At 34.1% G+C, this 14,192-nt stretch overlaps 1 protein-coding gene and 1 pseudogene across 1 annotated transcript; one reads left to right on the top strand and one right to left on the bottom strand.

The window, feature by feature from the left end:
* Positions 1 to 4,180: 4,180 nt before the first annotated feature.
* LOC149228604 (uncharacterized) lies at positions 4,181 to 5,247 on the bottom strand. The gene is made up of 3 exons (XM_089375709.1): positions 4,828 to 5,247; positions 4,642 to 4,734; positions 4,181 to 4,469 (listed from the first exon to the last, which is right to left on the bottom strand). Exons 1-3 carry the CDS (start codon positions 4,954 to 4,956, stop codon positions 4,272 to 4,274), a joined length of 420 nt encoding a protein of 139 aa, XP_089231835.1. The 5' UTR covers positions 4,957 to 5,247; the 3' UTR covers positions 4,181 to 4,271.
* A 2,283-nt stretch (positions 5,248 to 7,530) lies between these two features.
* LOC149228603 (scarecrow-like protein 1 pseudogene) lies at positions 7,531 to 13,825 on the top strand (annotated as a pseudogene).
* The last annotated feature ends 367 nt before the right edge of the window (positions 13,826 to 14,192 follow it).

Here is a 14,192-nt window from a genome sequence, read left to right as displayed (position 1 = left end):
TTTTTTAATAATTTAATATAATTAAAATATAAAACAAAAATGGTTGGGGGTCCGCGGGGTTTGAACCCGGGATGCCTGCCAAACCAATGCCTTAATTACCATGTGCACTTTGGTATATCCGTTAGTGCCATATATTTAAACCTAACCATTACATTCAACGAAACAACCAAGAGCAGGAAGAGGAGGTTGACGGAAGATAGAGTTGGGAACTAAGAGGCTGATAGAACCTTGTCAGCAGAACACAGAATGTCGGTGTCTTTCAAGAGAATATTACCAAGGAATATTCCCTAGAATATTATTAAGAATATTCCCAAAATATTTTTTTTTGTGGAATCTTGAAGATTCTTTGAGGGTCCAAAGTTGACGGTGTCAGAATATAGTCGACTTTATACTCATTTTACTCAGAATTTTGCAAGGATTTCATTGGTGCAGTCAAATTTTGGATTTGAGGATCCAATTTTTAGGTCACTCCTACAATTTATGTATAATGATGTATTTTTCCATGTACTTTCCTTTCCATTTCGCTGAGATAATATAAATGCCTCTCCACTTTGAAGTTGGGCCCAAAGACATAGCCCACATTGAGTGAACTCTATTATCAAACATTGGTGCATTGTCATTATGATCTCCTTAGATGTTTCTTCTTCTTAAAGTGTCACATTTATGCTTTTATAATCTCTTTTATGAAATTTCGCTAATATAACCAAAGAAAAGATCTCGAATCATATTGGTATCATGAAGGTCTTCTTTTGATATGAATTATGAGTGTGGATGATAACCAGGGCCAAAATCAAAGAAGGTGAAGGAAAACTCAAGTCTTTTGACCCTAATATTTCACATGCAACATGAAGAAAGAAAATGGAGAATGGTGATTTTCACATTGAGAATGAAAAAACTTTCTATAGGATGCTAGACATGGTAGACAAATTGTTTACATATTATGAGAAGAGAATAGCAAAGAAGGAAAAGAAGAAGAAAGAGAAAGAAAAGGAAAATGCTTCGGTAAATCAAGGAAATGGAGGAGACCCTCTTGAACCTCCATCTCCATCTTCAAGTGAATTTTCTTCTTCTTCTTCATCTCATTCTCATCATTCAAATAGTCATCAAAGAAATGCTTCTAAAAATCCATTTTTTAAGTTAGATGTGAAATTTGATTTTCCCATGTTTAATGGAGAAGCTAATGTATAAAATCTAAACAATTGGATTAGACAGATCGAAGTGTATTGTCATATACAACAGATTAAAGAGGACGAAGTAAATATTCAGTTGGCATATCTTCGACTAGGAGGCAAAACTCTTGTATGGTGGGAGAGAAAACTTCAGAAAGGTAGTAAGCATAATGGTAAACTCCTTTCTTCATGGTTTGAGTTTGTTTCTGCATTAAGAGGGAAATTTTATCCATTGGGTTACTGACAAAAAGACATGATGGAATGGAAAAATCTGAGACAAGGCAAAGGTCAGAATGTTCAAAGTTTTATAGAAAATTTTAGGAAGCAAACATTGGAATTGAATATTTTTTTAGACTCACCTGATACTTTGATGAAATATATTGGCGCTTTGCATAGTTATCTTCAACATTCATTGTTTTTATTTGATCCCACTAATTTGGATGAAGCTAGTGTGAAAGTTATTCATCTTGAAAATAGGGGAAAGCATGAACAAGACGACCATGCAAAGAAGACAACGACAACAAAGAAAAAGGAAGAAAATACCTCTTGCGCCCATTACAAGAAAGAAGGGCATGATATGGAGTATTTTGGAAACTACATCTAGAACTAAAGCCTAAGAAGTTTGGTGGCAAAGGGAAGAAGAAAATTGTTGCTACAATATAACATGACTCAGATTTTGGTTCGAGATATGAGATGAAGAACACAGTTGTTGGGATAATAGGTGTTAGACTAATGATGGCAGAACATCAAAGAATGCATGATCCAAGAACTTGAGGATATCAACCAAAGCATTCAAGCAAAGAATATTGAACTGAGTAGACTACTATAAGAAGTAGAAGAGGAGAAGTAGGGATTGCAGCTTCAGCTACAAGCCACATAATAGGCCTTGGAAAAGTTGAATTACAATGAAGGCTTCGTGAAGCCATCCTCACATGCTTCAGAATCAACAATTGAGGTAAATGGTGTTAGTGATTCTTCAGTTTCATGTTCTCATTATGATGTGGATTTTGGTGTATTTGAAAGGCACACCAAGGGCATTGGTTCGAAGCTAATGAAGAAGATGGAATATGAAGGGAAAGGCTTAGGATTTAATGGTCAACACTACAACAAAACCAACGATTTGCGCCAGATTTAGCGCCAGATTTTAGTGCATTTTTTTTGTAATTGTGATGAGCAACCTGGCGCTAAATCTGGCTCTATTGTACAATTTTTAAAGCGTCCTTTTTTGCACCTGATTTTGCATCCTTTTTCACGCTAGATTTTGCATCATTTTTTACACCAAACTATGCATCATTTTTTGCGTCAAATTTTGAACCAAGATTTGCATCTTATTTTATGACAGGTTTTGCTTCTAGTTTTGTGTCATTTTTTGCATCTATTTTTCATTCTCTTTTGCTTCCTATTTTGTGTCATTCTTTGCTTCCATTTTTGCACCATCATTTGCATCAAGTTTACACTGTATTTTGAATCCAATTTAACGTCTTTTTATGCATCCATTTTGTGTCAATTTTTGCATCTAGTCTTACGCCAGGTTTTGTATCTAGTCTTACACTAGTTTTTGCTTCTATTTTTGCACCAGCTTTGGTGCCTATCTTTGCACCATGTGTTGAATTTGATTTAGCACCAAATTTTGCATCCATTTTTGTGCCCATTTTTGCATCTTTTTTTGGACCATTTTTTACATCCACATTTATGTTTGATTTGTCTCCATTTTTCCCATCTCATTTTGCACCATATTTTGCATCATTTGTTTCATCCAATTTTGCATCATTTTTAACACCATCTCTTGCATCTAATGTTACATCATTTTGAGCATCCAAATTTGCATTTATATTTGCATCTTATGTTGAGTCATGTGTTGTGTCCACCTTTGCATCTTATTTTGTGTCTAATGGTACATTCGATTTAGAGCCATTTTTTACGTCTACTTTTGTATTTGTTTTTGCACCAAGTTTTGCATCCAATTTTAAGCTATTTTATGCCCCTTTTTGCACCATTTTTTTGTGTCTACTTGTGTCCAATGTTGCACCATTATTTACACCGACTTTTTCATCCAATTTTGCATTTTTTTGGTGTCTAGTTTTACATCGTTTTCACCATCCAAATTTGCATCTTTTTTTGCCTCATTTTGTGTCCACATTTGCATATAATTTTGTGTCTGAGTTCGAGCCTAAATTTGCATGTGATTAGGAATCATTTTTTACATCCAATATGGCATCCTTGGTTTCACCTTTTTTCAGCCCCATTTTGCATCTTGTTTTATGTCTTTTCTTACATCTTTTTTTTTTTCCTTTTTTGCACCCAAGTTTGCATCCCAAATTTACACCATTATTTGCATCATCATTTGGCATATTAATTTGTAACGTTTTTTGCTTCTTTTTAACGCTCAACTTTGCATCTTATTTTACATCTAGTTGTTGTCTTTTTTTGCATCTAATTTGGTGCCCATTTATGTGTCCTTGTTTTTGCCCAATTTGATATCCTTTTGTATGCCATGTTTTGTTCCCTTCTTTGTGTCAACTATTGCACAATTTTTCACTTCTAATTTAAAACACTTTGTATGTCAATTGTTTGCATTTTGTATTAATTCCTAGTTTAACATCCAATTTTACTTTCAATTTTTCATCCATGGTTACATCCGCATTTGACTTCTTATATAGAGTATATTTTTCTTTACATATATGACCCCCTTTATAGATTCATAGTGAAATATATGATAGTTTCTAAATATCATTAAAGAAGATATCACAATTCAAAATCATTTGTAAAGAAATTTAAGAGAAATTGACAACATCCATCCAAAAAAATAACAATGTGTCATTAACAATTTTCAAAACATGTATAAAATAGCAACATAATACTAATAAAATCAGTATTATTTTTAATCAAAACAAGTAAAAATCAAATATGATTAACAAATCAAAATATTTCATGAATATCGTTATTCTATGATAAATTAACAACATACATAAATCAAACTCATCATATGATTACAAAATCAAAATGTCTCATTGATATAGGGTAAATTCACAACACCCATCTAAACATAAAAATGTCATTCTACACAATAATTTCTTCATAAAAAACAATGCATGTGCATGCCTAGCTACCACCACCAAGATCATCCTCATGATCATCTTGACCATCCTCATTACTCTGATCCACATCATCACCAACACCGCAACTATCATCATCATCTCCTCCTTCACCACCATCATCCTCATCCTCATCCTCATCATCTCCTGATATATGTTGAACATAATTTGGATCATCGTCTTGGCAATCATTACCTATAGCATTCTGACAAAAAAAATCAATATTACATGTTAGTATTAATTACATAACACAACGCATGTTTTTGTTATACAATTTTAACCATAAAATGAGGTAAGATATAATATCTAATAGTACTAAAAAATAAAATGAAAATATGGTTTAAAAGTATATTGGAAATCCAACTAAGATTACATACCATAGAGTCCATCCAAACAACAAGTTCAACCCATCTCTTTTGCTGCAGCACCTCCTTTTCCAAATGATTTGGAGGTCTTCCATATTTTAGTTCCTATCAATCAGTAAATAGGGAGAAATTAGATAACAATGACTTTCTTCTAGTACAAAATTTATTAAAAAAATATCACATGTTTAATATACTTACAAAGGTTGTTATCAGTGCTTTTAAACCTTTCTGGCCACTACGATGAGTGACTTTTGTCTTGGTTAACCTCGCCTTGGATGCCTTGTCCTTAAACATAAACCAATTCAATTTATTTTCACACAAATACATGTCTAAGATACTTATAAGTATTAATACATTCTAAATAATGTTTAATGAAAAATTCAATACCTGAATGCTCTCATTGCCAGCTTTTCTTTGTGCATCCAACTTCTCATATGATTTTACAAGTTCTTTCCATACTTTAAAAGGTATGTCAATAGGTCTTTGTTTCAGTCTTTGATCTTGAGGCATTTTTTTAATTTTTCTTGTTTGGTTAAAAATTTTGGTTAAAAAAAACCGAACAAGTAATTCACATCAATGGCATGGGGACTCTATGGATATGTATAAAAAAATGGCTATAAAGAAAACATCCAAAAAACATATGAGCTCTCCCGTTGATGGTCACTTGGGGCATATGGCTGGAAAGGAACAACTCCATTTTCGAAAATCAAGGACAATCCTTTCTCAAAGTCCTTCCTAATATTTGCTCCAAATGTCTTAAAATGAAAAACAAAATTCAAACGTCATCCTTAAATATAACGTTGGACCATAAATTCTTCACTTTTATTGTTATCGGCTCTGGAATGATTTTTCTATATGCAATTATATAATGAAATATGTGTGCACTAATGAAAAAACATTGAGTTTCATTTTTCATAATCACAAACAATGAAAAAAGAATCACACGTAACTAGCATCATTTTGGAAATTTTATATTTATTAAAAATCTTTAACATGTTTTCCTCCCATATCTCATAAAAAGGTGTGAAATTTTTTATATACTCTCCAATAAGCCTAAGGATCACATACCTTTTAAAACTTTGCATTACCATTATATGTTTCTCCTTGAAGATATATAATATGTTTCTTCTTTAACATATATATTATGTTTCGCATTTCTTAATATTTGACAAAATACTAAAGTTGAAAAGAATATAAAATCTCACTTTTTAGAATATTTTATGATATAAGAGATTGATTTAAGTGATGTTTTGGGTTAGGAGAGGTTAGCTTTATATAATAAAAGAATATTAACAATTTTAAAGTCTAAATTTTGACAATTCAACATAATTTGGCTTTACATAATAATAAAAAAGAAATTAAGAATGTTTATTTCATATATCTTATTTATAACATTTTAATGGTTTATTCATATAGTAATAAAAAGTTCATATTTATAGGCAATTTAAAAATGATAATTTTAAGAGTGTTTACATCTAAAAAGTGTGGGAATAGTTTGAGATATGGTAGCACACAGTGTCCCATCATTGTGAGTTTTTAATACCATGAAAATGATCATTTAAGAGTGTTTACGGCGAGGGAATAGCTTCAGATATGATAGAACACATTATCCCATCATCGAGTTTTTAATACCATGATTGTTCACTAGTGAGAAAAAATCACATGGAGAGAACACAGAAAAATAACCGAATGTAGAGAAAAAAAAAAAACAAAAAACAAAAACAAAAACAAAATTTGTAAAAAAAATCATAAAACAAATATTATATACTTTTAAATTTTGTATTTGTAATTTAACTTTAAAAAAAAAAAAAAAAAACAAAAACAAAAACAAAAAAAATTAGTAAGAAAAATTCATAAAACAAATATTATATACTTTTAAATTTTATATTTGTAATCTAACTTAAAAAATTAACATACTCGTAGAGGAGCTAATTTATTTGCAGATATTTCTTGGTACCTAAAGCCATCACTTATATTTTATTAATTTATAAATAATTTATATTTTATTAATTTATAAGTAAATAAACAATTAACACTGTAAATTGTTACACAATTAATGCTATATAAAAAAGGTTAAAATTTTATCTATGATTTAGAATTAATGTTTTAACACGGTCTACAATGAAGCCATTATCACCTAAATCAATTTAAACTATCTATGATTTAATATTCAATAATCCAACAAAACTACAATGAACATCTTCCACGAGCTTATCATCTTTATAACATATATTGCTTCAGCTGAGATTCTAGTGTGTCAATTTTGTTTCATAACTACGGGTTATCGCTCTGTATAATTTTATTGGAATTAACGTGACCTCGGAGAATTTCTCTGATGAGATAATAAAAACGCTCTGATCGAAGGATGGTAATGTATTCATAGAAGTCACTGCAAAAAATCATTTGGGTATGAGGATTTTCAAGATTTCAATGGAAATTTGGATGTGGGATGCGATGTTACGATGTGGGTCGAAGAGATTGAGCTCTTTCTTTTTCTGGATTATGGGATTTGAATGCAGGAGTTGTTTCTATGGATGATAAAATTATGAGATTGAGGATTGTGGTCTTTGAATGCAGAAATTGCTTCTTTGGATGATAAACTTGTGCTTTTTTTATAAACAGTTGTGGGGATTCTCCTAAGTTTTTATTGATTTCTCTTTTGTGTATCATTCTTGTCATTGTCAACCCCATTATCATATCAATGTCTAGGATGAGAAAGACAAAGATGGGATCAGTGAGGGCTCAATGTCTTTGTTGTCATCAGAGTCCAGGTCGGTTGATGGCAGTGAAATGGAAGGGTAATCCCCAAGGTGGTTTGTTTACGATGATCAGACATGACACAAAATGAGGCGTGGGCTCGTTCTGAAGACCAAGTGAGTGGATTCCTTTGATGTGGAGGCCATGGACGTGCCCGGTGTTCACAAGGGCCATGATAAGGACCTTTCATTAGGACGGACGCTCGACTTGGCATTCCAAACACTTGGAGTGGTCTATGGAGATATGGGTACCAACTCCTTGTATGTTTTCACTAGTGTATTCATCCAAGCTCGTACCAAAGGAGAGGAAGATGTTTTGGGTGCATTAGCTTTAGTGATGTACACAATAGCCCTCATCCCTTTGGCTAAATAGGTGTTCATTATGCTCAAAGCCAATGACAATGGTGAAGGGGGGACATTTTCCTTGTACTCTTTGATTTGCACATATGCGAAGGTCAATCTGCTCCCCAACCAACAACCATCAGATGAAAAAAATTCCAGTTTCAAGCTCAAGTTGCCCACCCCGAAACTGGAAAGATGATTAAGAATCAAAGAAAGCCTTTAGAGAAGTACAAAATTGAAGACCCTACTGCTACTCTTGTTTCTCATGGGTACTTCCATGGTAATTGGGGATGGCATACTTACACCTGCAATATCATTCATGTCTGTTGTTAGTGGCATGCAAGATGAAATATCTAGCTTTACGGAAGACACAGTGGTCATTGTCTCAATCATATTCCTGGTGATCTTGTTCAGCATAAAACAGTTTGGTACAAGAAAAGTAGGCATGACATTTTCTCTGGCACTCATGATATGGTTTTTCTCTATTGGTTCTATTTTACTTTACAATATTATTTAACATGACATGACAATTTTAATGGCATTAAATCCTGTTTATATCTATTACTTGTTCAAGAGGAACACTATCAAAGCATGGATGTCCCTAGGACGTTGCGTGTTATGCATAATAGGAGCTGAAGCTATGTTTGCTGAATTGGGTCACTTCTCAGTAAGATCCATCCAGATAGCCTTCACATGTGTAGTATTCCCATGCCTACTATTGGCTTACATGGATCAAGTTGCATATCTTATGAAGCATCCCTCTGTGGTGGAGAACGTATTCTCTGCTTCAATTCCAGATGGTTTTATCTGGCCAGTCTTCGTGATAGCTAGTGTTGTTGCCATGATTGCAAGCCAGGCAATGATCTCAGCAACAATTTCATCTATTAAAATGTCCATGGCCCTAGGATGCTTTCCCAGATTGAAAATAATTCTTACATACCGACGGTTCATGGGTAAGATCTACATTCTTGTCATCAACTGGGTTCTAATGATAATGTGTGTCTTGGCATGTGATTGTTTTAAGAGCACGGTCGAGATATCAAATGCATATGGCATTGCAAAGGTAGAGATGATTATGGTGACTACAAGCCTAGTGACTCTTGTCATGGTTCTTATATGGGCAAAAAATATATTCCTTGCGATTGGATTTCCTGTTCTATTTGGATCAACTGAGCTAATTTATTTTTCTGTAGTTTTGATGAAAGTGGGGGAAAATGGTTGGATAAATGGTTTTTGCCACCTGCTTCCTTCTTGTGATGTACATTTGGAACTATGGAAGTGTTCTGAATTATCAAGAGTTGTATATCTTGTTGGTCACGGAGATGTCAAGGCTAGAAAGGATTCATGGTTTCCTAAGAAACTGGTTATAATCTACTTCTATGCTTTCATGCAAACTGCAGGGCAGGCCCTGCAAGCCTCAATGTACCTCACACCAATCTCTTGCAAGTTAGCATGACATATACTGTCTAACTTGAAGGTTTCCATGAATCAAACATGCTGAATGTTTTTCAAGGACCAAGTCACAACATCAATATGGTGATGGATAACAAAGATTTCCTTGAAGGTGGCAGAGATGAAGTGAATTTTAATGTGAAGTTAATAATCATAAGTTTTGTTGTCGACCAAGATCTTCATTACTTAGTCCTTGATTTTGTTTGATAGAGAATAATAGCCATTCCTACGATTAATCACTGATATTTATGAACAAAGACACCATTCTTTTTTCAATGAAGATGATAGGTGGTATTTTATATGCATGGTTAAGCCTAAGATAAGCCATGTTTTGTACATAAGAAAGTTATATTAAGTTATATCCATGAAAATGAAAGGAAGATGACATTGCATGTTTCCTCGTATAGCTAACCATCGCTCAATAACATTGGATGCTTCTCCACCTCATTCATTACATCATTGCTTAAGAACCTTGGATGCTTCTCCATTTTTTTTGACATCATGTATTGATTATGTTGTTGTTGGAGGTTTTACACTAAGTTTTTCAACATCGAGCTTACTAGGGCTTGCACCACCGGGGTTATTAGTAAGAATCTCATGAGGTTTGCATAGACATGATTATTAGAATCAAAATAGTAGGATTTGCACTAAAAAACAGTTCATAGAGCTTTCCTGCTGGGGAGAAAATCACAAGTTCAACTTCTGCAATGCAGAGCACCGAGAGCTCGTAAGCTTTCTTCAGCAATCCACCTACGTTTGGAAAATGTAGCCTGCCTGCTGGCGATGTTCTCAATCCTCTTCCTCTGCATCTTTCCCCTCACTATTCTTGTATGTCCTCTTTCGTTTTTCCCTCCAAACAAACCCTCTCAAATTGAGAAAGCAGAACAACTCACTCGATGAGAATTCGAATCCAATTATCGCTTCTAACAATAACCCAATATGATACCAGAAGTGATTACACAAAACCTCATTGACTCTTCATTTGTTTTCAAAAGAGCCAAGCATATACTTCTGACGAGGGTTTCCGTCTCAAGTCTGGCTCGCAGGACGTCGCTTAGTCAATTGCGAGAAAAGTTTTCCACCTGCCTGTCACATACGGTTTGTCACACTATATATTAAAATCAGGGACAATCCTTTCTCGGAGTGGACAATCCATTTGAATGCATTGATCAATGCTTTGTGCAACGCTGGTAGAGTGGACCATGCAAGGAACTATCTAATGGAGATGAAAAAATTTAAATCCTGATATAGTTTGCTATAGGACATTCATTGGAGGCCTATGCAAGTTGGGTATGGTGGATGAGGCAGTGAATCAACTGGCGATAATGATTAGAAAGGGTCTCTCACCCACATATGCTCTATACTATTCACTCATCAAAGCTTGCTGCAAATCAAAGAAAGTTCAAGCCGCTGCCCAGATACTGAAAAAAATGCTTAGGGAACGTGTTGTTCCAAGTCATGCAAGTTTTATCTATGGCATGCATCATCTTGGGAAGGTAGAAAAAAAAATTGAGGCATAAAAAGTTCTTGAAGAAGTGATAGATTGTAAATCCTCTGTACATGTTAAAGTATACACAGAAGTAATGTCTGCTCTATTTCAGACCAGTGAAGTGGAAAAATCATTACAATTAGAAGGCAAAATAATTAGAAGAGGTTGTGAAACTAACTTTTTGACTCTGTAAAACAGTGTTTCTCTAAGGGAAAAATTGATGAGGTATCCAAGATTTTAGAAGGCATAAACCAAAGATATCCGGTACAAGGTATTACATTATGAAAAAATTGAAATGGTCAGATTTATTGTTTTTCCAAGGAGACCACTCTTGCTTGAAGGAATGGAGAGGGCTTTGCTCATAAGAAAGTACTGAACCAAGACCATTGTCAAAAAATATTGAACCAAGAGTATTGTTAAAAAGCAATGTTGCTTAGTTGCATGAAAATTTAATTGTCCAAAATTTAATTTTGGACTCTTTGCTGGCAAAATTTCATATAAAGGTATGCCCTTTTGCCTTATAACATGATGATTTTAATGAAAATTGAGGAAGGGAATCAACTTCAGAGAATCAAATGAAGTTAAAAAATATTAGATTATCAATTATAATCCATAGGAAGGGAGGAAAATAAAGGGTATGGTTGTGCTTAGCCTAAAACGTTTGCCTCCTTTTCAAAAACTCAACTTTATTTCTGAATCTATAAACACAACTCTAAGTTTACATCTCAATTTACAGGTAAAGTTTCGGTTTAAAGCAAATCTAAAAATAAGAATAAGCAAATCCAGAACTAAGAATTTGAAGCATTATTATTGTGGCAGAGCAAGGCAACTAAAATTTGAGTGTGTGGGAACAAAGTGGGATCTAGAACATGGAAAACTCACCAAAAAAAACAACAAATATTGTGGAAAGCGGAAAAGAGGAAAAAGAGCATCATTCCTTTGTTAATTCTCATACAGAATACAAATTAGATGCATGGTGTGAAGGAAAATGAAATTTACAGGTTTGTGGTTGAAATTTATTGGTGTATCTATACGTGTGGCCCCAAATCATTTGTAGGTATCATACCTGTAATTATGGGTAAGGCCATATTTAATTTGATTTATTTGAAACTAGGTTTGTGGTTAATTCCAACCTAGGAAAACTTGATATATAGGTTCAATAACCTTCTTGTGTTGTATGCCCTCATTGTGTAGGCTCAATAACCCTCTTGCTGTGTGTGCCTTTGTTATGTGGACCAATAACCCCTCTTGAGAGGATGCCTCATTTAAGTTCAACACGAGCTCTCGTTTGTCTCATCTCATCTTGTGGTTGGAATTTTCCCACACTCTTGCATTTATGTTTTAACTTTTAACTTTTCAGCACAATTGTACTTGGGTTTTTCTCTCTCTGGTGCACTTTTGAGGAGGCTATTTCAATATTTTGGGTGAGATTTGATTCCATCACTTCTCTCATTGACCCTTGTAAATATCAATGGTCGTAGGTTATGTAACAAATTCACATGCTTTCATAACTTCCATTGTTGTAAGTCGTAGCTGCAATAGCAGTTCATTGTGGCAACATAGGTTTTGGTATCAAGTTCTTCTGGATTATCTGCAATTAAATCCATTTCTGGTCATTATTTCAAACCTTCTATCAACAATTCATTTTCAAGACAAGACAATTTCAAGGAAATTAACACGCCTCTCTACTGTTATTTATATTAATATTTATTCAACTATCGTTGGTTGAATGACTATCAACTTTTCCATAGAATTCATCACCCCATAACTCTTTCAGAAACCATTATATTCATCTTGTTCTTAACAGAAACAACCCCGCAATTTTAAGAGTTGTTATCAAGCGCTAGGAGCTATTTCCACAAATGCAACATTTTGGCAAACATTTCTTTATCCACCCAAGACATACACATTCATTTATCCGTTTAAGGCATGTTCACATTCAACAACATTCCAAGAAAAATACAGTGAAACATGGCATGTAAACTAATGCAGCCTTGCAGGTACACACATATCTATTACTCTTTCATATTCACAAACTTAACCTATCAATTGCTCGTCTATATATTCATCGACTTTCAAACTTAATAAATAAAATCAGCCCAAGACATACTAAGAGTAAGACCTAAGAACTATAATTATCATGGACACCATAAATAACATGCACGAACCAAAGAGGGCCTACAAGGCATAACACTAAAACCATTGATGATGTCAATAACAGAGTGCGTGAGGATGCCATCCCATCATACCGAGAACTTCCAGATTGGAAAAATTTAATAAATAAAATCAGCCTAAGACAGTGACTAAGACTAAGACCTAAGAACTGTAATTATCATGGACACCATAAATAACAAACACAAACCAAAGAGGGCTTACAAGGCATAACACTAAAACCATTGATGATGTTAATAACAGAGTGTAGGAGGATGCTATCGCATCATACCGAGAACCTCCAGATTGGCAAAACTTTGGGCACATGTAATGCCTTATAAACCACTTCGTCCATACACACATAATTAGGAGGGGAGTCTTAATGTGGAATCAGATCCCAACATAAGGATAAGCCACTATATCGATGTGGACTCAGATGTCCAACCATGGATACTTAAGATAAATCCATATGAGGTTTTAGTAGTAAACTTTGCATTCCAACTGCATCACATGCTCGATCAAAGTGTGTCTACAAAGAACTCATGTGACCGGCTTCTGAGGATGGTGAAGTCTCTCAACCCTAAAGTAGTCACAGTAGTAAAACAAGAGGTTAAAACTAATAATACACCTTTCATCCCCCAGTCCATGGAAGCATTAAACTATTACTCATCAGTGTTTGAGTCGCTAGATGCTACACTTAAAAGGGATAGCAGAAATCGTATGAATGTTGAAAAACAATGCCTTGCCTGAGACACAGTGAACATAATTGCTTGTGAGGGAGAAGAAAGGATTGAGAGGTATGAAGTTACAGGAAAATGGAGAGCTAGAGTGACTATGGCAGGATTTAGTGTATATCATCTCAGTGCTAATGTTAAGGACACGGTTAAATCTTTGCTTTGTTAATCATATTGCAATAGCTATAAGACTAAGGAAGAAGGAGGAGCTATGTATTTACTATTTTGGATGGTTGGACAAAATTCTCATTGCAACATCTGCTTGGCATTGAGAGGCAACGACTATAAGAATGTTCTTGTACAATAATTTGTTATAATTTATCAATACCATTGTTGAAACTGCATGTGAATTTCATGTGTGTCAGGGAAGAGTTCAGAAACCTGACACAATAACTTATTATAGGGGTAAAAGATGAAACTAATTTAAGGAAACAATGGTTTTTACCTGTCCTGTTCAACCAGGGATAAGATAGTTATTCGTTTGTATTTTGCTTCCTTATCCAGGTAGACAGGAAAATGCTAAGGCTTGCTAAAATCAATGATATGCCTGCCTACATAGTGGGTAATTGGATAGAGATAGTTACTATTTAACTTTCAGGAACTTATACTTCACTAGCTAAAAGGTTTTGGATTTTTTTT

The sequence above is a fragment of the Pinus tabuliformis genome, chromosome J (assembly GCF_031772625.1).
Source record: "Pinus tabuliformis cultivar Carrire ecotype Pingquan chromosome J, CPIR1, whole genome shotgun sequence".
Classification (NCBI taxonomy): Eukaryota; Viridiplantae; Streptophyta; class Pinopsida; order Pinales; family Pinaceae; genus Pinus; species Pinus tabuliformis.
Note: the sequence above shows the minus strand (reverse complement) of the source record. Positions and strands in the feature narration are given on the sequence as shown.